Source organism: Anabrus simplex, chromosome 1 (assembly GCF_040414725.1).
Source record: "Anabrus simplex isolate iqAnaSimp1 chromosome 1, ASM4041472v1, whole genome shotgun sequence".
Lineage (NCBI taxonomy): Eukaryota > Metazoa > Arthropoda > Insecta > Orthoptera > Tettigoniidae > Anabrus > Anabrus simplex.
In genome coordinates, this window is record NC_090265.1 from 1,519,621,815 (window position 1) to 1,519,646,686 (window position 24,872).

The window sequence follows — 24,872 nt, forward strand, 5'->3', positions numbered from 1 at the left end:
TGTGTGTAAGGTGCAACGTCTGTTTTGGTCTCGATAACATAATCGTATACCTACGGTGATATGAAAATACCTACTAAATTTGTGTTAAGAAGGAGCAGTTTTGATTCCTGTCTGAAAGCCCAGCGACTATACAATGCCCTGAGGGAAGTACCGAATACCTGTTCAGCGATACAAAAAAAAAAGTATTTAAAAAAATCTAACCCTGGACATAATGTAGATGTTTTGCAAGCACGAACATTTGATGAAACTCGTTCCGTCTTCAGGTAGAGAGCTGTTGAAATGCGCTCTGTCTCCTTCCAATTTCGGCCACTCTCTGCTTTACAATTTCCGAGAATTCTCTAAACAATACCACCCGTATGCGATGCTAAGATGGTCCCTCACGCAAGTTCACCACCGGTCGCTTTTCCAGTACAGTACCTACTTCCTGTAATTATCGCAATGACGGGACGAACTCCTCATCGAAATAAATTGTTTGACCTCCTCCGCTCTTTCATAAGGATTACAATAACCTTGTCAGGACATTATTTGCATGAATGGTTCAGAAGTTATGACCATTTTAGGCTGTAGTGGTAATTCGTTCCCTGTTGTCTGCTAGCAAGTTGCCTCTACCTCGCCGCTAGAGGTGCTAGTGTCGCTTCATCTGTCAAGTGGATGAAACTTCCTCGTATTAGAGCTTCGCGACTGTATATATATATATATATATTTTATTTTTGCTAGGGGCTTTACGTCGCACCGACACAGGTAGGTCTTATGGCGACGATGGGATGGGAAAGGCCTAGGAGTTGGAAGGAAGCGGCCGTGGCCTTAAGGTGTGCCTGATGTGAAAATGGGAAACCACGGAAAACCATTTTCAGGGCTGCCGATAGTGGGATTCAAACCTACTATCTTCCGGATGCAAGCTCACAGCCGTGCGCCTCTAGACGCACGGCCAACTCGTCCGGTAAACTGTATATATTAGACTGTGGTTCTACTGTAATAACATTAATATTTATACTAAATATGCTAGTACTAAATTTATTGTGTTATCATGTTTTTCTTTTTCTAATTTTTTCATTTAAAAAAATACTTATTAGATATTCACAAATTCTGTTCTTTACAGTCTGCATTATGTTGTATAAAATCCACCTGTAAATGAATGTTGTTTCTGTTGGTGGTATATGTCTAAATAAATAAATGTATAAATAAATAAGTTAATAAATAAATATTTGTGCGAGTGCAACTTACCTTCATTTGTCTTCAGATCTTTACATACTTCTTTCCATGCCCGAGGTAATGTTCATGTCTTTAAAATATTTGTGGGATACATCCCACAGTACCCGTCATCCAAAAACTGATGAAATCAATTCGTTTGTTCCAAAATACTTGGTGAGCTCGGGACAACACCCTTACAGCTGAGGAGCAGCAAGAAACAAACTGATCTGACTTGAAGCAGCCTTGAGCAGTAAGCGTGTGAGCAGTAGAGCTGGTTCTGCTCTTTATCTGACCTTGCCCATGTTCAACTGCTGGCTTGATTCTAAGCGCTCATTTGTTCAGGACCGCTTGTTAATGCTTGCGGCTTCAAAACGCTTTCTGTGTGACTTTAGCCTAAGTTCTCCCCTTTATTTCTGCTTCACATGATGCTTGCTGCTTGAAAACTGCCTCAAGTATTTGAACTCTTGTACTGTACTGAAGGACTGGTCTCTAGTTGGCAGCATCTGAAATTATCTTCCTGTGCCAGTTTCTCTCCAGCTTAGCAGAAGGTAACTTGGTCTTGGCTTTGTTTACTAAAAGTCTGATCTTGCTTGCTAAATTCTCCGTGGCCTCATACATCACGTCGGTTCCACCCTGGACTTGAATATTAGGACTACATAATTGACATAAGCTATGTGCATAATTTTCTCCCCTTAGACCAAGATTTGTTCAAAATTCCCCGGAAGAACTTATCTTCTCAGCGAGTTGTCGTAGCACAATATTGTGTACTGTAGAATGATCCATCCAAAATCTACTCTGGTACTCACCAGTCACATCTTTTAATAAGTGCTGAATTCTTACAACAGTCAGTTTGACAAGAATCTTGCAAGAGACACTGAGAAGCATGATTCCACAGTAGTAGTTGCAGTCCATTTTACCATTCTGCTTGTGAACTGAACAGATGATTTATGTCTCTGGGTTCTCTTCCATGGCTATATCATCTGTATGTCTAAATGTGAACCTCATAGCTATTAAAACGATTAAATGAGTAGTTTATCTTGAGAATATAATGCCAGCATTAGGATTTAGCAATACTGCCTACCACCATTTGTAAAATCCCTCTAAATATTGAATAATGTGCACCAGTCATGGTAGAAATGTAACTTATGATAATATTTTGGCTTTCTATGAATTTCTCTTGCTTCTTAACCTCGCCAATCCCCAGCCCCTATCTGGCCGGTAATTGACCTAGTTTCCATTTGTATTTCACATGCTGCTGGTGGTAAGACTTGTTTCACTTCCCCGTGAGGTTTCGTCCCCTCTAGATAAATGTTATACAGGTTCCATTACCTAGGTACATAGCGACTCCATGCACGGTCACATTTTCGCCAGGGCTGCTGTACACCATATTGTACCATAACTACTCATTAGCTATGATTTGCCCATGTGTATTTATGATGTACCACTTCATATTTTTGCTCTATGCTAGTCACTAAATTTATTTATTCATTATACAAATATGAAATATATCTGTTTCACTACAGATGATGAGACCCTGAAAGTCATCCAGAAAGCTCTGCAAAGTCGCCTGCAGAATTCGCAGCCCAAGCCTCATGATCTATATTGGTTTGCAGGGCAGCTTTGTATTGCTCAATATTTAGATAAAAACTGGTATAGAGGTAGAGTAATTGAGGTGAGTATCAGATTGCAAACCAAATTGTTATATGTTGAAATGATGTATATCATTCTTTCTTATTGTATGTTTTCTTTTGTACATGGGTCTTGCATCTGAATTACCTTATGTAAAAGAGAACTGTATTTGAATTGACTGGAGAAGAAAAACATTAAGTCAGTTTTGACTACTTTTCATGAGAGGGAAAGAATTTCATCAATCCAAGTGAAATTAACAAACACTCTATATTAATTTTCTATATTATTAAGCAGCTACTCTGGTTATGTTTTACTAGTGGGAGGTGAAATTAATTAGCAATTTTAAAAATCTATTTTGGAAAAGTGACTTACTACCTTTCAGCTCCGTCGTCAGTTTAATGTGGTGTAAAGCAATCCTTATGATTCAATATAATGGTGATTTGATATTTTTTCTAAAATGCATTTATAACATAAAAACACCTATATAGTGTACAAATAATTTACAACACAACTCGTGGCATAGAACATTATGAGGATTCGCTTTCATTTGCCGTATGTGGTCAGTTCAAAATACCCTTGTAGAGATCTAGTCCTTCATGTTGAACATAATGCGCCGATTGCAGAATCGATGACTAGTTTTAAGCCGTAGACAACGTCTAAATTGAGCACGATCTTCTACTGCATAAAAAATTTTCAGCTGGTGTTTAACTAGACATCATTTAAAGTTTCAATATTGGTTTGAAAATGGAGATAGAAGTATCTTTCATGACTGATATATTCAAGATTTTAATCATCCAAAAGTGGCGTGTATGTATAATATGGGATGCAATTTTTGATAGAAAATATGTTTGTCAGAAACATGAATGAATGTGATATATTATACAACAATTTACGATGCTAAAGACTAGCGACTTATAAAAAATTACCAATAATATGTATTAAATGTTCTTTAAAAAATAGATCAAAAATGAATGTTTAATCAAATAAAGGAAAATTTAAAAAGTGCAATCATTCAGTTGTTCCACATGAACGACTATTTTACAACATGTCACATGCAATCTCAACATCACAGTGAAGGTCGTGGTACCACGCCTGCATGTACAGATATGTCGATGATGATCTCTTAACCCGTACAGCGGGGCTTGCAGCTCCATCTGCATTTTTAACTTTGCACTAGGGTAGGCGATGCAGCTCCAGATGCATAACTGTTTTTATTTTTTTTCGCTTATCTTTAATCTTAGGCATGAGCCTTGAAACTTTCCTCACACGATTTCTACGGGTTTTTTTTTTTTTTTTTTTTTTTTGCTAGGGGCTTTACGTCGCACCGACACAGATAGGTCTTATGGCGACGATGAGATGGGAAAGGCCTAGGAGTTGGAAGGAAGCGGCCGTGGCCTTAATTAAGGTACAGCCCCAGCATTTGCCTGGTGTGAAAATGGGAAACCACGGAAAACCATCTTCAGGGCTGCCGATAGTGGGATTCGAACCTACTATCTCCCGGATGCAAGCTCACAGCCGCGCGCCTCTACGCGCACGGCCAACTCGCCCGGTACGAATTTTTTTAAACTACATAGTAAGGATGATATTACGACAGGGATTCATCTTGGTATTTGGATCGTATTTGTTCAGTGCAGTAACCACTTAAATGCTGCATCACATTCAGCCCGCGTGGTATGCATTTATCAGTAGGCCACGTGGCTCATTCCTTTGCTGTATGAAGTTTGTGAGGTACAGAAGCTTCGATGTGTTCCTTTTGCGTTTCTTGAAATGTGTTAGAGATTTGTTTTATATTGTATTACAGAATGTTTAAAAGGGCAAAAGATATTCCAAGTAAATGTCATCATCATCATCATCATCATCATCATCCTAAACCATCTCCAGTTTCTCGGGTGTGGTATATGAGCCTCCTCCATCTCATCCTGTTCTTGTACCATTCCTCCTCCACCAACTTGTCCCAGTCATGACCTCTCAGCAGTACATCGCTCTTAACTAAATCTATCCATTTCCTTCGTGGCCTTCCCACGGGTCGTCTTCCTTCTACCTTTCTGTCAAATTCCTTCCTTGCAGTTCTGTTTACTGGCATCCTTTTCATGTGACCAAACCACTTCAGTCTTGATATCTGAATCTTATTGAGGAGAGAATCATCTATTCCTACTTCTGTAATTTTATCATTCCTAATCTTGTCTTTCCTGGTTTTCTGGATCATAGTGCATAGGAATTTCATTTCAGCTGCCTGAAGTTTGGAATTATCTCTATTGGTCAGTGTTGTGGTTTCGAGACTGTATGTAAGAATTGGTGTATAATAGGACTTGTACAATGTCATTTTTGTTTTCATGGGTATTTGCTCATCCCAAGTAAATGTACTATTCGTAATATGCTCAAACACAGCACAGTGAAGGTGAAAGTTGTAGGGAGTTCAGTTTGGAAAGTAACTATGAGACTCCGTTATTAATAAATACTCTGGGGACTAGTTTTTCTAGTAGGGTTCCAAGACACAGCGAATCGGTATGGAGTGAGTTCAAGTGAAAGCAGTGAAACTTAAACTGCGAATGATGGTAATCCTCCTGCTGTACAGGGTGATTGGGACGTGTGGGGTTGTAGGCGAGGATGATTTCCGACTAATTACAATGTTGGAATTCAGGGCAAACTTCTAGATATGGAGTAGCCAGAAGAACTTTTTGATTATTTTGTAGATGACCGACTTTGTGAGCTTATTGCTCAAATCTGTACGCTCAGCAAACAATTGGTTTCAATTTGTTGATGAAAAGTAGAAATCGTGTGAGAGACTAGATACCAAAAAAAAAAAAAATTTAGGAATTTCATTACTGCAGGGTATTGTTCAGAAACTGAAATTATCCCATTACTTTTCTCAAAATAAACATACTCCCATATTGTATGAAATTATGTCTGAGAAACTATTTTTTTCTCCTGCTCAAATTTTTGCATGTTGCAGGCAGTGAAGCTTGTAATAGATGAGTCCACCCCAAATTGTATAAAGTGAAGTCAGTTCTAGACAACCTGTTATCAAAATTCAGAACCGTGTATATTCCACATGATAGCCTATCGAATAAGTTATATGAAACTAAGACTGGGTATGTGTGGAACATCTTATGGTATACGGGGAAGGAAACTGATCTGGCAGATGAAGTTTGCAGAATTGGTATTGCTGAGTACACTCAGCCTTCTCAAGTGGTATTTACACTGGCTGAAAATCTCCTGAATAAGGGTTATCTAATAGCTGTGGATAATTACTACAGTAGTCAGAGCTATTTGAAGCTGCTGAATAACTTTCAGGCAGGTGCTGCAGGGACTGTAAGATCAAAGAGAAAAATCCTCCCAAAAGATGTTATGGGGGAAAAATTAAAAAGGGTGAAATTGCGTTTGCTTATCGTAACAAACTCATTGCTCTCAAGTGGAGAGACAAGATGGGCGAGTGTATGCTAAGTAGCATACATGATGCCGAAATGCACACTGTGAAAAATAGAAAAGAGGACACACCAGTAAAGCCTGTCAAGTGTATAGATTACAATGATTCGATGACTGGGGTAGATTTATCTGATCAGTGTATTGTCCCATACAGTTCATCCAGAAAGCAAATAAATAAGTTCTGCTAAAAGATTTTCAGGCACTTGTTGGACATTACAATGTTCAGTTCTTTTATAATTTATCAAAATCATGGAGAAAAGTTCACTTGCAATTTCGTATGCAAAATCTGATTGGGGGGGGGGGATTGAAATCCGGAAGGTGCCTTCCCGAGAAATGGTCTGAAGGATCATTTGATAGTGACACCACTTATCTGACCGGCTGGGCTTCAGTGGAGGTTGATCTATCATACTTGTCAAAAAGCTTCTGAATAACGATTCTATCAAAAATTGCATCCTGTATTATACATACACGCCAGCTTTGGATGATTAAAATCTTGAATATATCAATCCAGAGAACAAAATAATACCATAATACTGTAGAATGTACAGAGCACTCACTTCAAGAAAAGAATGAGCACGCTCTTGGTAAAAATTTTGCCCAAGTCACAACAGTGGGTTTAAATAAGAACCTTTAGAATAGTGTCGGGGATTATTAGTATACAGTAGAAGTCTGTTATAACGAGAACTCATAACAGTGAATATTTTCTCGCTACAACGGATTGTCGTTAAATATCAGATTTTTTGTAGAAAGTCTGAAAAAATCCATACACATTAAAATAGGTATGGAACTGCAATCAGTATGTTCAAAACTCGCATTTTCGTGGATGTTATCCACACTGCAGCTTGGTCATTTCTTATTTTTCGTAATGCGATACTATGTGAATGTGTGTTTAATTTCATTCTGAAAAATTTATAGTATCACTCCACAGACCTCTGTGGCAAACATTCCAGTTTTCTTCCTCAAACAGCATCACGTAATCTAAACATATATGTATCATGAAAACATATTTCAAGTGTACTTAGAGAAATGATAACCTCCTTGCTACAAATTTTCATGGGAACAGCCTTTTTGAAATTTAACTAGACACGAGAAAATATAAACTAGCCTCTGAGTCAGCGATGTAGCCTACTGTGCCATATCCTGAAGTAAATCCCATTCTTATGTAATTTCAGTATATAACATTAAAAATTAAGCGATCATTTGTTCAGGTTTTATTTCCAACGAGTTAACTGCTATTGGCCACGTTATATATGCATTTATTACTAGGTATATGGCTGGATTAGTAAAAGTAAATGTTGCAAACTGGATTTCTTGGTTTTATCTGGTATGAGATCAGTAGCCATTTTCAGTTTCATCTTATTGATGATCTTATTGACCATTTCTGTTTTATAACCATTGATTAAAGCTAGGTCCTTTATGAAATTGAGCTCCTTCTGTAAACTGTTGTTTGTAAGAGGAATTTTATGGGCTCTTTAACCCAAACTGAAAAAAGCTGCTTGTTTCCGTCTGTTTTCTATAAATTTGAAAATCAAATTTGTTTCCTCCATGCTTTATATTGATGTCCAGAAAATTTATTAAGACACGTGAAGAAAAAATCTTATTCCAAGAGATCATAGCACATGCTTAAAATTAATAGTGATCGTAACAAGTTCTATAATAACAGGAGTGTGCATTAAGATGTGAAACATTAAGAGAAACTTATTCCAAGGGATCATAGTACATTCTTAGAATTAATAGTGATCATGACAAGTTCTTTACTAACACGAGTGTGCATAAAGATATGAAACATGAAGGGAAATCTTATACAAGATACAAAGCTAGTACAACCTATGGTATAAAGGGTCAGGATGGGAGACATAGGATACCAAAAAAAAGAAACACAACGCGAGATGTACGTCAGACGTATAGAGGTCATGGTAGACGGCCATTCAGTTCCATAATTGCAGCTCGACATCGATTATGCAAATTTTCAGCGAAGGTTATCTTGACTGTCCGCAACGTGCAGACCACTCCAACTTCCACCAAGGTGCCCATAGAAAAGAATAGTTGACTTAAAATTTAAATAGAAAGGTCTCCATATCTCTCACCTCAAGGTACAGCAGCCAAGTGATGGGCAGAGAAAGTTCTCATGCCTCGATGAGGTCCTGTGCTCATTCCAGTCTCAATTCCACCTGCCGAAATAGGCAAGATGGCAAGAACATATAGGCGGAAAGATAATTCTGGAAAGTGTAAGCATGACAAACATCTGAGCCAATGATGTATAATGACAGCAAAGGAAACAGATGAGCATCTGATGTGGCGACCAGTCAAATTTCAGCGGGAGGGAGAGGAGGAATAAACGTCAAAACATATAGAGTGTAGACATGAAGAGGTAAGTTCAAAAAACTGGGAAGTCTATATAATGAGCACACGAAGTAGGATGGCACAGTATTCCCACACATGTGAAAAATAGTTCAGAGGAACTTCTTTTTTTTTTGTAGCAGCAATGATGTGATCTGAGGTCTACAGTGAGTGCAAGTCCAGCATAGGTGTATAATGTAGGTAGAATCGTGAAGAGTAGACGAAGAGATGCTCCAATTGAATAATGTGGTGCTGACTCAGTGGTGGTGCCAATCAGGAAACAGCAGCACATGGAAGTCATTCAAAAAATAGAAAAGTAAGATGCACACATGCTGGAAGAAGAAAATAAACGAAGCTGAAAAAACGTACAACAGAATCACTGGGAGGGGTTCCAGAAGGAATGGGTAAAAGAAAGAGAGGAGGGGTAGGGATAAGGGAGCACTCCAAAAATGTGGAGGGGATAAAGAATGGTACATAGTAAACATTTACAATATTTTGATGTTAATATCTCAAGGATGTCTAGAATTTAAAAAAATGAATGAGGGAATGAATGAGTGAGGCAAAATCGAGAAGATAGGGTAAGAGAGTGAGCACAGTGAGAAATGAGGCTTGAGATATAGAGACATAAATATGTTAAGATGCATATAATTTAAGTTGAGAGAAGTGAGCTCTCTTTACATCAAAAGGAGAGGACACCAATTGTAAAATGGCATTGACCGGAGTTGGGAGAGCGATCACACGGTATGACCCAGTCCACGGAAGAGGAAGCTTGGCAGGAAATATTATCGGGTGCAGAGCTCTGAGAGTGGGCCTGTAACAAGACCAAATCTCAGACTTTAAATTTTGACTGAACGTGATCACAATTATAACGAGTCTGGTGAATTTTCTGCATGGCATACAAGTTCTGAAGGGCAGTGTGTGGTATGATTTTCCACAGTAACAAAGGAGATGCTTCTCTTCCCATAACCAGTCACATGCAAGTCATAGGTTAACATACAGGAATGAAATATAGTGGGATTTCTAAGTTTGATTGGAATTGTACTTATATCAAAATTGTGCCACTCCATCCTATTCTTTGCAGTGACTGCCGTTTGTCATGATCCCCAAAGCTGGGAGTGCCCATGGAAAGACCTTCCTCTTTATATATCTGACCATTAAAAGTGAAATAATTATTAGTGGTAATAAACTCTAAAATATTAATAAAATCCTCTGCCTCTTGTCTGCTTAATTTACTGTATTTGAGTAGATTGTTCTTTACTAGTCTTACCGTTTTTGATAACGGATTATTAGTGCACACATTTTTAACATCAAGTGAATACATCTTCTGGTCCGATTGCATGTTTAAATCTTTGGTCAGATCACAAAATTTTTAAAATTTATTACTCCTAAAACTATAATTTTTTTTTAAATGTGTATACATCTACACGTCTTGCATGTAGAACTGTTTTCGAAATTTATTCATTAGTGGTTTTTTTTTTTTTTTTGAGACTCCCTCTCTTTAAGGATGAAAGAAGACCATTTAAAAAGTTGTTTTAAATTTCTGTGGATGTTATTAGTTGGGTCTTTTCTTATATATTTGAATGAATTCTCGGTGAAGAAGGCTTCAGTTTTTTGTATGCAGGTATATGATTCTTTATTCATAATGACCATAGCATTATCCTTCTCCGTTTTGGTCAAAATCAAATCGCTCCTTAATTTTCTGTTTCAGTGAACTTGACTTTGATGTGAAGGAACTGCTACTTCACTGTTGCTTATTAGGAAGTTTTCCTTAATATTAAATGTAATCTCAGTTTGGTTCTCAATTGGTTATTTCTGTAATGCACTTTCTGCTTCTGCCATAAAAGTGATTGCTTCCTTGTGCGTAAATTGAATGGATCATTTGAATTTGGGACCTTCTTCCATAACTCTCTTTCCTTATTCCTCACATTGGGTCTTCGAAAGATTCATAACTGGCTTCTGAAATTTGGGGATTGTTGAACGGGCCTGATTATTGAAATCCATGGATAAGGGAGAAGTATTATCAGTTTTCTTATTATTCCACCTAAGTGTATTAGTTATTTTTTTGACTAACTTGTTCTGTTGATCTACAGGTAGATCAAAAAAAATTCCATTAACATTTTGAAAAGAATTCCATTCTAGTTGGACAAAGGAGGAAGAGGCAATCAGATGGGCTTCATATAACTGAGTGTTAACTAATGCTTTTTTCCTATAAAGGAATTTAATTTTGTAATTTTGTCCCTGATCCATAGAACGTTGGATTTCTCCTGTGTCTTTGTCTGCCAGTATGACTAAACATTCTTGTTATGAACAGATTTTAAAAAAATATGGATAAGTCCTCCTTTGAAAATGAAATGACATATGGCTTTTAGTGCCGGGAGTGTTTGAGGACATGTTTGGCTCGCCAAATGCAGGTATTTTGTTTTGACGCCCGTAAGCGACCTGCATGTCGTGATTAAGATGAAATTATGAAGACGACACATACACCCAGCCCCGTGCCAGCGAAATTAACCAATTAAGGTTATAATTCCCGACCCTGCCAGGAATCGAACCTGAGACCCCTGTGACCAAAGGCCAGCACTCTAACCATTTAGCCATGGAGCCAGACAATTCTTCTTTGAGACAGTTTTATAAGAAAAGAATGCCTGTACCTTTTTTTTTTTTTGTAATTTTGGTCTTTGGATTTAAATATTTTTTAGCTCTGCCTGCCTGGTTGGCATAAACATTACTAGCGATAAATTACATATTTGAGCCCATATTGTCATTAAGTATTAACTCATGAAATCCGTACATAAAATGTTCCCCTTCTTGAATACTGTGAATCGTCTTTAATGTTAGGAGTACATGTTTTGTCCCGCTTTCGAACATTTTCAGTCACAAACATGAACATTAAAAATATAGTAAGGTCATAGGACCATTGGATAAAAAGTCTTTGTATCTTGTTGCAACGCGACATTCTGGCGTTTCGTCAATAAAACGTTTGGTAATATATTGAGAAAGTCCTAAAACTGACACGAACATGAATATGATTTAAATTACATCCAAATGTTGCACAGGTTAATGCATCACTGTGTCCGTGGACTGCACAGATTTAATGCACCATAAGCAGCTTTATAAAATGTTCATAACATAACATTGTAATAATGATTGCACATGTTACTGATTGTATGCATAAACTGTACAAGTTAATGCCTTACACTTACTCCTTATACTTATTCTTGCCTGGCGCGACATCAGTTTTGTTTCTCTCTCATACTTTTACCAGATATCGGAGTCGTAAGGGATAGCCTGCCAGACATGGTCACTCTCCTTAGTGCACTCCTAGCAAAAAATGAGAAGGGTCTGGTATATGAATTGAAGCCGATCTTAAGCCCTTCATAATGTTGAAACCTCTTAGAAATCAGACTGGCTAACAGGCTGGAAAGGCGACAGTGCTGCTGTCGCATGGCTGGACGTCTAACCTTTCCCTCATAGTCTACCCTCAACATCATGCCAGGCAAATGCTGTTCGGATAAGCAACTCTTGGCCACCACTGATTTCAGAACACTTCAGTACCGGTATGTGAATACTCTGCCCCTTTGCAGGGTAAAACTCCAGCTCTGGGGCTTCTTGTAAGACAGATGGTTGTGAAGGGAATGTTAATTATGAAGTCCACATATATTCTGTGATGTTTTGATCATTGCTGTAAATATTTCATAATCAGTTTCAGTAATAGCTTACTATATTGAATTTTCAAGTATTTTAAAAAAATTTATTTGATCTAATTACACAAATAAAATATAATAATTGTTATTTTTCCTCGAGATATTATACTAGTACAGTGTACAGCATACATAAAACTATGGGACCTATAGTGAAAATACATAATATTCCATGAAGAATACTGTTAATGTATGAAAGTATAAATTTTGATATTGTTATACAACAGATTATGACAATAAATCTCTTTTTTCCCCTCTCTTGGGTTTAAAGAGAGAATTTATGTGTTAGTAAAACAGGAAGGAAAATTTAAAAATTTTACTAAGTAGGCATGATAGTTCTCTCTAGCACCTATTTAATGTTCGATTATTGGGTATAAGCTATGAATTTCTAACAATTTCCCCTTTTTTGTTTTTCCTATAGGTGAATGATGACCACACAGTTAAGGTACTGTTCGTAGATTATGGAAATATTGAAGATCTCAAAGCAACGGAAATGAGGAAGAATGTTTACATGGGCCACATACCAGTCCAGTGTCATAAATATAAATTGGATGGAATAGTACCTGTAAGTTCTTATTGTAAATGTTTTAATAAGTTTATTGGACTCGTATTTTCTAACATTTCTTTTTAAAAAAACCTTAAAGACTTCAACTTGCAAATCTTGAAAACACAGTTCAGTCATAAGTTTGCTTAAGAATATGCTTAACCATCTTGAGCCATTTAGTTAGCTAATACCAAGCAAGTAGCTGTGCAGTTGGGTTACGTAGCTATCAGCTTGCATTCGGGAGTTGGTGGTTTTGAACCCCACCATCAGCAACCCTGAAGATGAATTTCCCTGGTTTCCCATTTTTACACCAGGCAAACGTTGGGGCTGTGTATTAACCCTTAAGCACACACGCCAAATTTTAGGACTCAAACACACGCGCAGGGTCTTAAACACTCCAGCATTTAAAATAACATATTTGAAAGATTATGATGGTGATTTGGATTCCTGTAATTTGACATAAAACAACTCTTTGACTAATCTTCTATCACTACTTTATTACACAATTGATCAGTGGACATCAGTACGAAGCATAATTTGATATATGCATTTTTCCAGACAGATTTTCCTAAGTTGACACTAATTACAGAAAAAACTGCTAAATTCTTTGAGAACATCGTCTATTTTGTTTACGTTAAGCAAAAGGAGTAATAAATCATGAAAACTGTAAAGTTTCAACACACACTTATTCGAGAAAACGTTTAGAAATAACAGCACAAAATGTGGCTTGTAAAATTCCTTCAACACAGAGAAAATAGTGAGTCATACAGTACAAGGAATGGAGTGCAAAATATAAGGTTAAATGTCTGAAACACGTAGTTAACACTAAAAATATACAGTATCAATCAATCGTTGCACACACACATAATTCACAAGGAAGTTCCGGGGGAAGTGGAAGGGGGGCACTTGCTTTTATCCGGAGCGCACCCTTCGCAATAAGTGAAGCTGTGTTCCTTACAGATCAGCTTGTTGCAGTTGCAGCATGATGTCTGTGTTTTCCTGTCTCTTTTCCATGGATATTCTTCACAGTGACCGGATGTTCTCTTTTGCCTTTTCTGTTGTTGTTCCCCTTCACCTCCACTAATGCGCTTCACAGAAGCTTTTGAGTTGTAGGGGCAGGCCTTTCAGAGATACTCGGGATGCTACATGCGGCCTGCTGAGTTTCATACCAAGCTCTTTCAGGAACGCCCTTCTAGATAAAGTATTTTCCAGCCCAGCATTGTTCTTATAAATGACAAAAGCATTTTTGGCAGCAACATTTACCATACCAAAAAACACGGTCAGTGGCCAATGTTTACTCTTCCTCGATACAGTGTATGTTCCACACAGTTTGTCCACAACATCAGTGCCTCCCTTGTGTAAATTATAATCCGTGATCATCACAGGTTTCGCTTCCACTCCTGTTTGTGGATCAAGTTTGTTATCATGGTGCATTGTTGATCGCATTACAACAATCTTTCCAGGCACAGAGGCAGACGAAATAATAGTCATGTCCTTCGAAAAGCCGAAAAGACTTCAGTATTTCTCCTTTTTACCCCTTTTCCTGGTCATTTCTTGTGGCAGTTCTCGCTTGTTGAGACACATATTTCCTGTGTATGTTAGGTTATAATCTTTTAGCAAATCCTTAGCAAGAGGAACGCTCATAAACCAATTATCACAAAAAATGTTCCGTCCAGTGCCACTGATAGGAGCAACTAACCGTTTTACATCAGCTGCGGAGTTGGGCACGCAGTACGGTCATGGAGGTTGATTACAGACGTACACTTCCATATTACACGTGTAATACCAATGCGAGTCTGCAAGTCCAAAGATCTCTATCCCATATTTTGCGGGCTTACACTTCATATACTGCCGGAAAGTTCACTTCCCACGAAAAGGTTGCAACTTTCCGTCATCAGTCACATGTTCAGAAGGAGAAAACCCATTCTGAAAGTTTCTGACAATCAGTTCGAAGACAGCTCTTATAGGAGCAAGTTCATCCTCTTTTCTTCTGTCCTCACGAGTTTTGATATTGTCATAATGAATACACCTTAGCAAAAAGTGAAACCTATTCAGGCCCATTGTTGCAGGGAATAATTCAATGCCAATGCCATTGTTGTCCCACTGTTCTTTAGTATTTAAATTGTTTGATTTCATCACACCAGCAAAGTACAATGACCCGAATAATGCCTTCATTTCTTTATTTGTAAGTTTAGCATCGCATACTCGCTTGTAATTCTGGCTCACAGAAAGTATGAAGATATTGGTGCAAGTAATAATTGCGTCAATAATACTATCATCAATCATACATAGCCAAGCATCATGAGAAGTATTTGCCTCTTTAGCTACAGTTTTCACAGTAGAGAGATGTATGGAAACAATGTTTCTTGCCCTAGTTCTTACATTTCCTGGCAGAGGATTCTTTTTCCAAATGGTGCCATCGTTTTCTTTGTAAACATCTAATCTATGTGCTAACGGGAAATCATCATCGTGCACTATGCCTAACACAGCTGTGTTGAAACGAATAAGAGCACACAACTCGACAATACACTGAAACAAAGGTGTTGCACAAGCACACGCGCAAGGTGTATTTCACACCAGTCCAACTTTAAAGGTGTACCCTCCTTGATGACTGCGCGGGAACTGCCTGCACTTGGCTGAGCGTTTGGAGGGGGAGGTGCTAGTAAGTTACCTAAAGGAAGAAACAGCTGAAAAACAAAATGCGCACTGCGTCGAAGTATCTAACTCTGCTGGGGTGGATTTCACCCCAGTGTGTGTGTTGAGGATTAAGGCCAGTCTCTTCCTTCCCATTCATAGACCTTTCCTATCCCATCGCCACCATAAGACTTGTAAGTGTGACGTTTAAAAAAAAATCGTTAGTTTCCTGCTAATGTACTATGAATTGTGGGAAAAGAATATACAGGTTCTTTAGTTATGTTTGGTAAGGACTTTCTTGCTCGACCTTGGCTGCCAGTGATGGTTCAGTTGCCAGCTACTGCGCGTGTGTGTACGGCAGAATACGGTGTTCAAAATCATTATCATGCATTTTACTCGCCATTTTTACAGTTTATGCTGAAAATGTTCCCCATACGCTGCCAGACATAATTGGCATCTTCTAATGAAGTTTTTGGTTACTTTACCAAGCTCTTCAGCACTGATGGATGCAATTGCAGCTCTTATATTGTCCTTAAGTTTAGTGTATGAGGGTTGTTCCCATAAACTACATTTTTTAACATTCCCCACAAATAAAAATCACATGCCGTTTAAATCTGGGCTACGAGGGGCCATAGATTTTTACTCATGATCCTCGTACCAAACACGCTTCAGTAAGGACATAACAACCTTTACGTCTATTTTTATTGTTTACTGAACCTGTACGTTTGAATCTCTTGGCCAGTTGTATTATTATCCAATTGATAGGATTGGATCTCCCTGGAAATTCCGCTCAAAACTTTTGCCTTGTTCTAGCGCACGATTTTCTACACTTAATGTAAGTATTGTGCAGATATGCACGTTCACGTTATGAATATTTCACGTACATTACAGCACTATACACAGTCACAATAAAACACTATACAATACGACATATGGTATGCAGTAGCTTAATTGAAAGCCCTACTATCTCGTAGCTCAGCTCTCACCAACTGCAGGAAGTGCCGGAAACCGCGCGCGGCAGCGGCCGGTAGCGGCCTGTCATCTGCGGCCAAGGTCGAGCAAGAAAGTCCTTGCCAAGCATAAATAAAGACCCTGTACATACTGTTTCACTGTGCCTGCTGCTGTGCTTCACATGTACACAGTATTTATAGAATAATGAACATATGGAGCTGAATGAAGTCGGATATTTTCTTTGTTGAATCAGGAATTTTTTTTTTTCTTCTTCTTGATCAGACAATAGAATTTGTAGCTTATCATCTGGGTGTTTTTCCTCATGCTTAGTTTTTGCAATAGTGTAACAGAGAAATTAAAAATTAATCAAAAATCTCTCTTGAGAATGCTTAATATATTGGAGATTACGCATGTGTATCCTAAAATCTAACCTTACTATAATACCTTGGTGATTATTTTCCATCAGGAGTGTCCAAAACCCTACACCAGTACAGAGTTCAATACATTCTACTTACTTCATCATAGTACAGTAGGCAGGCTGTCTGAATTAGCATTTTATAACAACAGAAAGTGCTGTAAGGAACACATTTTTTTTACAAGAGAAATGTAATCAGTCTGAATATCAGTTTTATCCAGACTGATTATATAGATAATACTATATATATGTGACTAATCCCAGCATATTTTTTCAAAATCTGGTGGCAAAAAGTTGGGAGTGCAGGTATATTTGCATCAAGGTTAGTGCAATGCTCTTGACATACAGAAATCTGGAAGTTGGTATTTGCCTGCTCTGTTGGCAAATCTGTTTCCACCACAACTGCATGCAGCGTACTTATCGCGTCATTTGCATTTCATCTGTTTAAGTAATAGCTTGTGTTTGAGATGGCTCGTGTGAGTTCTTGTTATAGATATTTCATGCTCCACATTATTGAAGAGAGAGGGGAAATATGTAATTGTGCTGTGGGAAGAAAGTACAATTAGGATAAGAGTTGTTGTACGGTACATAATTGGAGGAAAAATAAAGCTTGTCTTGAGCGTATGGTAACAGATGGATATTTTGCGAACAAAAGTTGAAGTTTCCAGAAATCGAAAAGAAGCTATGTGAATACCAATTGAAATAAAAATCTTGTAGGTTCCACCTTGTTTAATACAAATACACTGTTGTTAGAGGGATTTGCAACATATATTTTATTGCAGAACTAGTTTCAGCGCTCATTTAGGCACCATCATCAGCTGTATAATAAGTAAAGAAACTTGGAGATTTAAGAATATAAAACAACATATTAGCTGCCTCTGTGGATCAGTGGTACACTGTCGGCCTCTGAATCCCAAGATAGCGGATTCAAACCCGGCAGAGGTAGTCGGATTTTTGAAGGGCGGAAAAAAGTCCATTCGACACTCCATGTCGTACGATGTCGGCATGTAAAAGATCTCTGGTGACACATTTGGTGTTTACCCGACAAAATTCATTAAATCTCAGCCATAGACGCCCAAGAGAGTTTCGGTTTACTCGGTCTGCCATCTAGTGGGCCTAGAGTAAAACGGAACGTCGAAATTTACGAGCAGACAGCCAGATGGCGTCAAATTGAAATGTCTGCACACGGTAGCTGAGGCCATACGATTATTATTATTATTATTATTATTATTATTATTATTATTATTATTATTATTATTATTATTATTATTATTATTATTATTATTATTATTAACAACATATTGATATAATTAACTCCTTAATATCTATCTAATGTTAAGTTTAAAAACTCTAATTTACAACAAGATAAAACTTTCTGAGTCAAAAATGAAAAATCTCATCTCTGAGTGATGAGTTGTCTTCAATATTCTGTTATGGCTATTATTCTATACACTCGTAAAAAAATGAAGTTCAAATACAATCTTAAAATTGAAAAATTAGAGCTGAACCGAGTCCTATAATGTTAAGATGTTCATTTCACAGATGCATTGCTAGCCATTTATTGGATAAAAATGTTGTTGTGTTCATTAAATTGCTAAACTGCACCGTCTTCTGAAGTTTATTGATACGTGGAAATGTAGTTCTTATGTTGTATATCTAATGGTTGGAACTGTGATTATTTGCCCTGATGTTGTTAAGCGGCCATAGCCTCTCAGTTCAATACAACCCTGTAATGATGAAAGCCCAATGTTAATAGAAAGCAAGAAAAAATGTTAAAAACCTGATTGAATCAAACTATTCATGAAACCGACTCAACCTCAATGGCTGTGTACTTGGCGCAGCGACTGCAGCACAACGAGTGTGTCTGCTCATGTTGTGTGCTATCTGATGAAGCGCTACGGAAGGGGAAGTAGGGGCGGCAAGGGGAATGGTTCTGGAACGTTGACAATGTAGGAGAGGGTCCGGGAGGTGTTGTGAACGAAGACAGTATTATGAAAAACTGTTCAGTAGAGTTCGAAAGACGGACAAATTTTCTGGAATTCTTAGCTTGTCAAGTAATAGAATCAACCAATCGTATAATACTTTGGGTTTCTCCGAAATTTTGTTCAAATTTAGGTTAGCGTTATAATACTGGTCTAAATGTATTAGACACGCTTCTATAATGTTAAGCCTCAGTCCTTCGCTAGTGTTTCCATGATCTCAAGATCGTGATCTATGTCTGTGAATTTATGTGTGTATTCATGCACGTGTTGGCCTACGGCTGAAAATCTATTATATTTCACAGCGTTGAGGTGTTTTTGATATCTGACATTAAAGCTACATTGAAGCCCAGTTGGTATTCGCCTGTGAGTTGTTCTAGTTTTTCCTGTGTTCTTTGGAGGAGGGCTGCGGAGAGGATTATGTATGCAACATTCACCAGGGAAATTCCCCTGTAATTGTTCACATCTTGTTCGGTCACTTTTTTTGCGAAATGGAACGAGGAATTGGCGTTTGTCCAATTTTCTGGTAGTTTTTCCGCTGTCCAAATTTCTTGTATGATATGTGTGAGTTTTTGGAGTGAATTCTTTCCTAGATGTTTAAGAAGCTCTGCTACGATGCCGTTGTCTCCAGATGCCTTGTTGTTTTTCAGTTGTATGTGTCGTCGTATTTCCTCATGTAGGTGGGGATGAGTCTGGGTTTGGGTTCGGGTGGGGTTTATGTGGAAACCATTCTGTTGGTTCTGGGCAGTTGAGTAGTGACTCATAGTATCTCGAGAGTTCCTTGATGTTTTCATCATCTGTGAGTGCCAATTTTCTTTTTTTTTTTTTTTGAAGCAGAGATTCTTGGGCATGTACCAATTTAATCTGTTGCAGAAGATGCTGTAAAAATCTCAGGTGTTGTAGTTGCGGAAGTCCTGTTCGGCAGACTTCAGTTGGTCTTCCAGGTATTTCCTCTTGGTTTGTCTGAGTTTAGAGGTCTGTCTGTGGATTTGGCAGAATTTTTCCTCATTTTCAGGTGTATGGTTGTTGATGAACTTCTGGTATGCGTTTTTTTTTCTGTTCTGTATGGCTTGGTGTCATTTGGTGTTCCAAAAAGGGTGTCTGCTTTTTTATATATATATATATTTTTTATTACTGTAATGCGATTTCACTTCGATTCTTGTTAGATGATGGTCCGAGTCAATGTTGGCTCCTTTGCAGACTTGGACGTTGTGTACTTCTTTTTGTGCTGGGAAGGAGAAGGTGACATAATTGATCTGTTTTTTTCTGCAGCAGGTGTTCGGTGATTCCCGTTTGAAGAGCTTATTGGGGTTTTTCCGTAGGGATGTTGACATGATTTTCAGGTCGTGTTGTTGACAGAACTTGATGAGGTGTTTGCAGGTTTTGTTGGTCTTTTTGTGTGCTGAGAATCTTCCTGCAGTTTTTCTGTAGCACTTTTCTTTACCAATTTTACCGTAGAAATTGCCGAGGAGAATGCTTGTCTTTTTCAGGGATTTTGATGAGTGTGGTTTCAAATTTGTTCCAGAAATTTTCTGTTGGTTTCTGGTCTTTGCAGTTGTATGTGGGTGCATGGGCGTTTACGAAGGTGTAGTGGTGATTTGTACAGTGAATACAAAGTATGTTACAAGTGTTATTTTTTAATATCCACCTATTCAATACAAAGAGATCTAGTAGCTGCATGTCACAAGATTACACTCTCCAGAGCGCTGAGTCAGTGTGCCCAAAACCTGTTGAGGGTAGAGCAATAAACGCTCGATCTTTATAATGAACTGGGAAAGATTTTCAATAGAATAGATTTGAATAAACTGAGATGGTTTGGACATGTTAAGAGGATGGAAGAGGGAAGTATGCCAAAGCTGATGATGGAAACTCAGGTAGAAGGAGGGAGGGCAGACTAAGGTGGCTGAAAACTCTATCAAGAATAGTATAATTATATTGGAACAGATAAGGAGGAATAGTGTTTGGATATAGGAAGATATAAAGGTGCCATGAACATCCCAACCCAGCAGGAGCTGTAGGAGAGGAATGGATAATGATGATGATGTAACGAGAATTAGCTATTATACATCCAGTAACGCTGTCTCCTCGTATGTCCAGTACCGTTAGGTTATAGTATACAAAAGTTAATCAGGCCCTGAATGGAGGCTGCTGTCACTGTATTGTTATGATTGTACTGTTTGATGATTTTTCATCAGGGAATAATCAATTCCTAATACCTGTTTTCCATATTTATGTATGCGCCATTTCTAGGAATTGACATGAGGATTGGGAAGAGAATCGAGGCGTAATTGAGGTGAATAATGTGGATGTGGATGGGTGTGTATCAAACATTAATTCGCTCTTTTCTGTTCTCAGGTTTCAGACACAGGCAAGTGGCCAACAGTTGTCTTGGACTTCGTACATTCCACCATAGTGGAAAAAAAATGTAAAATAACAGTGAAGTCAAATGTTGGAGATGGGACACCACCTTTGGTTTGTAATATAAAAATAATAATACATCTGTTAGACCTTTCTTTTTTTATTCCTTTTTTACTTGATATACTTCATTTGGTTATAGCTTTTGTAGATTATGTAGTTGTAGGTCTTTAAATGTATGTGCTAAGTACTTTTTAATTATTTTGTTCCAGATCTCAGTGACTGCTCCAGGATACATTGATCTAGCAGCTCTTTTAGTTAATATGCAATATGCCAAGTACACTAATGCTTCAATGCAAATCAAAGCTTCCATTGAACCTCCCATGTTTAAACTCAAGTTTCATACTGGGGTGAGTTATATTGACCAAGAGTCAGACTCTGGCAGTGTGATTATAGAAGAAGAAGAGGAGGTAAACTCTGTACTGGAGGAAGGTACAGATCTGTTCCATGAGGGGAAAGAGGAGGCTGAGGTCATGGAAGAGGGTGAGAAGGAATTAGTGAGTAGTGAGGAAGGGACTGGCGGGGAGAAGGTTGAGAACCAAATGGTGAATTTGTTGATTGAGGGAGAGGGTGGAGATGATGATGTTGTGGTGGAAAGTGAAGTTGAAACTCTTGTTTTAAATGAAGAGAAGATCTGTATGCCAGTTGACAAAGAAGAGTGTGCCTGTCAAGTTTCTTCAGAGGAAGAAAAATATTTTGAAGCATCTTCAGAGGAAAAGAATTCTGTACTAATAAACAAAGTAGAAGGGATGGTGAAAGACGATATTCTGACTCGAGCAAACATTCAAGAAGATACTATGAGTGAAGAGGAGGAGAGGACAAGGGAACAAACACCAGTAGAAGAGCAGAACATTGTGCAAAATCTAGTCAGGGAGGAGAAACTTCTACAATCTGCAAAGGAAGAGGTTAAATTGGAAACTACTGAACAGAATGCGGGGAAAGTGGGAACACACAATCTGTTGGAGATAAAGAAAGAGGAGCCTCTTTCATGGGCAGACTGTTTGTCAGAAGATGAATCAGAACAGGTTGGATTTTTTTCTTCCTCTCCTTGAAGCATGTTATATCATAAAATATATGTATGATGTTTTTAGTTATCTGACTAGAATTTTCTCTATTTAAGCATGCTGTTAGATTTCTATATAAAACCATTCTCAGCTTATTTTTGAAATTTACATGAACTCCTCTTTTCCCTCTCCTCACATTCCTTATTCAGGGTGAATTTGTAGAAATGTGATCTGTGGTAGTGAACTAAAAATTAGAAATTATGTAGTCTTGTATGAAATAATGCATGCATTATTTCAGCATTTTGTAAAGCATCCTATTGGATCATGTAATTCTGGAATTTTTCTTTTTACAGGAGGGAATGGGGAGTGACGACAAATATCAGAGCTATAAAGTTTTAGACCTCCTCAATTATAATGAGGTTTTAGTTGAAGTGTCTGCCATCATAGCTCCTAATGAAGTCGTCATAAGGCCAGTGGAATGTGAGAAGAATGTTGAGGTAAGTTTTTATATTTTATGCCAGAAAATCATTGCTGATCTAAACTGAGAGGAAAGAAATGTACTGTGGGGGGAGAGAAATTTTTTCAGCCATTACAGCTCTGGGACCATTTTAATAATGGTACTCCACACGATAGTTAAATCACTGATTTTTGAAAAATTTTGATGCAAATTTCTTCATTGTCCAGTCACTTATGCACAGAGTGTACTTGCATTTGCTATAATATCATATACCGTATTTACGCAAATAATCCCTGTCGCAGAATATTCCCCGCACCCTAATTATAGGAAAGATAATTTTGAAAAAATGAAATGAACTAAAATTCCTTCCAGCGAAAGAGTAACATAGGCATAAACAAACCTTTCGTATCACTCCTTGAGTTCCACGTGGTCTTTACGCAAATATGAACATAATGACTATAGCTACTTTGCCTGAACACATTTGAGATGATAAAAATGCATTATCACTGCTATACAATATACAGTAGAAGTCTCTTATAGCGAGAATTCATAACAGCGAAAAATTTACTCATTATAGCGAATTGTCGTTATATCCGATTTTTCATAAAAGATTGTTCAAAACTTGCATTTTCGCAAATCACATCTACACTACAGCTTACTTGTTTGTTATTTTTCGAAATCTGATACAACGTGAAAGTATATGTTTAATTTCATTCAGAAAAAAATATATTATCACTCCAGAGGCTTAGTTTTCTTCTTCAGACAGCGTCACCTAGCCTAACAGTATATGAATCATAAAAACAATTCAAGCGCACGTAGAGAAATTATAACCACCTTGCTATGAATTTACATGGGAATATTCCAAAATTTAATTAGATGCAACAAAATATAAACTATCCTCTGAAATCAGTGACGTACTAACCTATCCTCAGAAATCAATGATGTACTGTCCGACTCCATGGCTAAATGGTTAGCGTGCTGGCCTTTGTTCACATGGATCCCGGGTTTGATTCCTGGCAGGGTCGAGAGTTTTAACCATCGTTGGTTAATTTCACTGGCACGGGGGCTGGGTGTATGTGTGTTCTTCGTCATCATTTCATCCTCATCACGACGCGCAGGTCGTCTACAGGCATCAAATCAAAAGACCTGCACCTGGCGAGCCGAACATGTCCTCGGACACTCCCGGCACTAAAAGCCATACACCATTTCATTTCATTTTTCAGTGATGTACTCTGTCATATCTTCAGGAGAACCACATTCTTACTTTATTTCAGTATATTAAGTGATCGTTTGTTTCAGCCTTTGTGTCTAACGAGTTTACATCTGCTATCGGCCATGTCATTTACGTGTTTATTATGAAAACATGTTATCCTCTTTAATTTTGAATTTCCTTTTCGAGTACAGCAGTCAACGGGTATTACTAATCGACTCCGACATCGCCTTCGAATGTCGATGATAGAGCTCGCAAGTGTACATAAAGAGAAAATGGTACTGTTCGATGATCAATGACATTTTGTGGCAAATATTTGTCTTCTTATTCAAACAGCATCATATAACTTGACCATACTATATGTATCATGAAAACATATCCAAGTGCCGGTAGAGAATTGTTAACATCTCTGTATAAATGTACATGGGAATAGCCTCTCCGAAAGGTAAACTGACACGAGAAAATATAAACTAATCTCTGAAATCAGTGATGCGCTCTTCCATATCTTGAGGTGTACCGATATTACGCCGGCCCCATGGTGTAGGGGTAGCATGCTTGCCTCTTACCCGGAGGCCCCGAGTTCGATTCCCGGCCAGGTCAGGGATTTTTACCTGGACTTGAGGGCTGGTTCAAGGTCCACTCAGCCTACGTGATTAGAATTGAGGAGCTATCTGACGGTGAGATAGCGGCCCCGGTCTAGAAAGCCAAGAATAACGGCCGAGGGGATTCGTCTGCTGACCACACAACACCTCGTAATCTGCAGGCCTTCAGGCTGTGCAGCGGTCGCTTGGTAGGCCAAGGCCCTTTAAGGGCTGTAGTGCCATGGGGAGGGGGTACCAATATTACATTTTTACTTAATTTCAGTCATAATCATCATCATCATCATCATAGTCTTCATTTCCCATTATCCAGCTGTAGCCGGGTAGGGGCAAATATGGTTCCTCTCCACTTTCTTTGGTCTTTTCACCACTCCTCCTCC

The 24,872-nt window shown here is 38.1% G+C and overlaps 1 protein-coding gene across 2 annotated transcripts in view; it reads left to right on the forward strand.

Annotated features, from left to right (window-relative positions):
* Window positions 1-24,872, forward strand: part of qin — an 870,645-nt gene that overhangs the window by 731,824 nt on the left and 113,949 nt on the right. For both annotated transcript variants that reach the window (XM_067138014.2, XM_067138015.2), the window contains 5 exons: window positions 2,715-2,863; window positions 12,706-12,849; window positions 21,163-21,279; window positions 21,435-22,247; window positions 22,580-22,723. In XM_067138014.2, coding sequence (XP_066994115.1) covers window positions 2,715-2,863; window positions 12,706-12,849; window positions 21,163-21,279; window positions 21,435-22,247; window positions 22,580-22,723 — 1,367 coding nt within the window. The remainder of the gene's footprint in view (window positions 1-2,714; window positions 2,864-12,705; window positions 12,850-21,162; window positions 21,280-21,434; window positions 22,248-22,579; window positions 22,724-24,872) is intronic.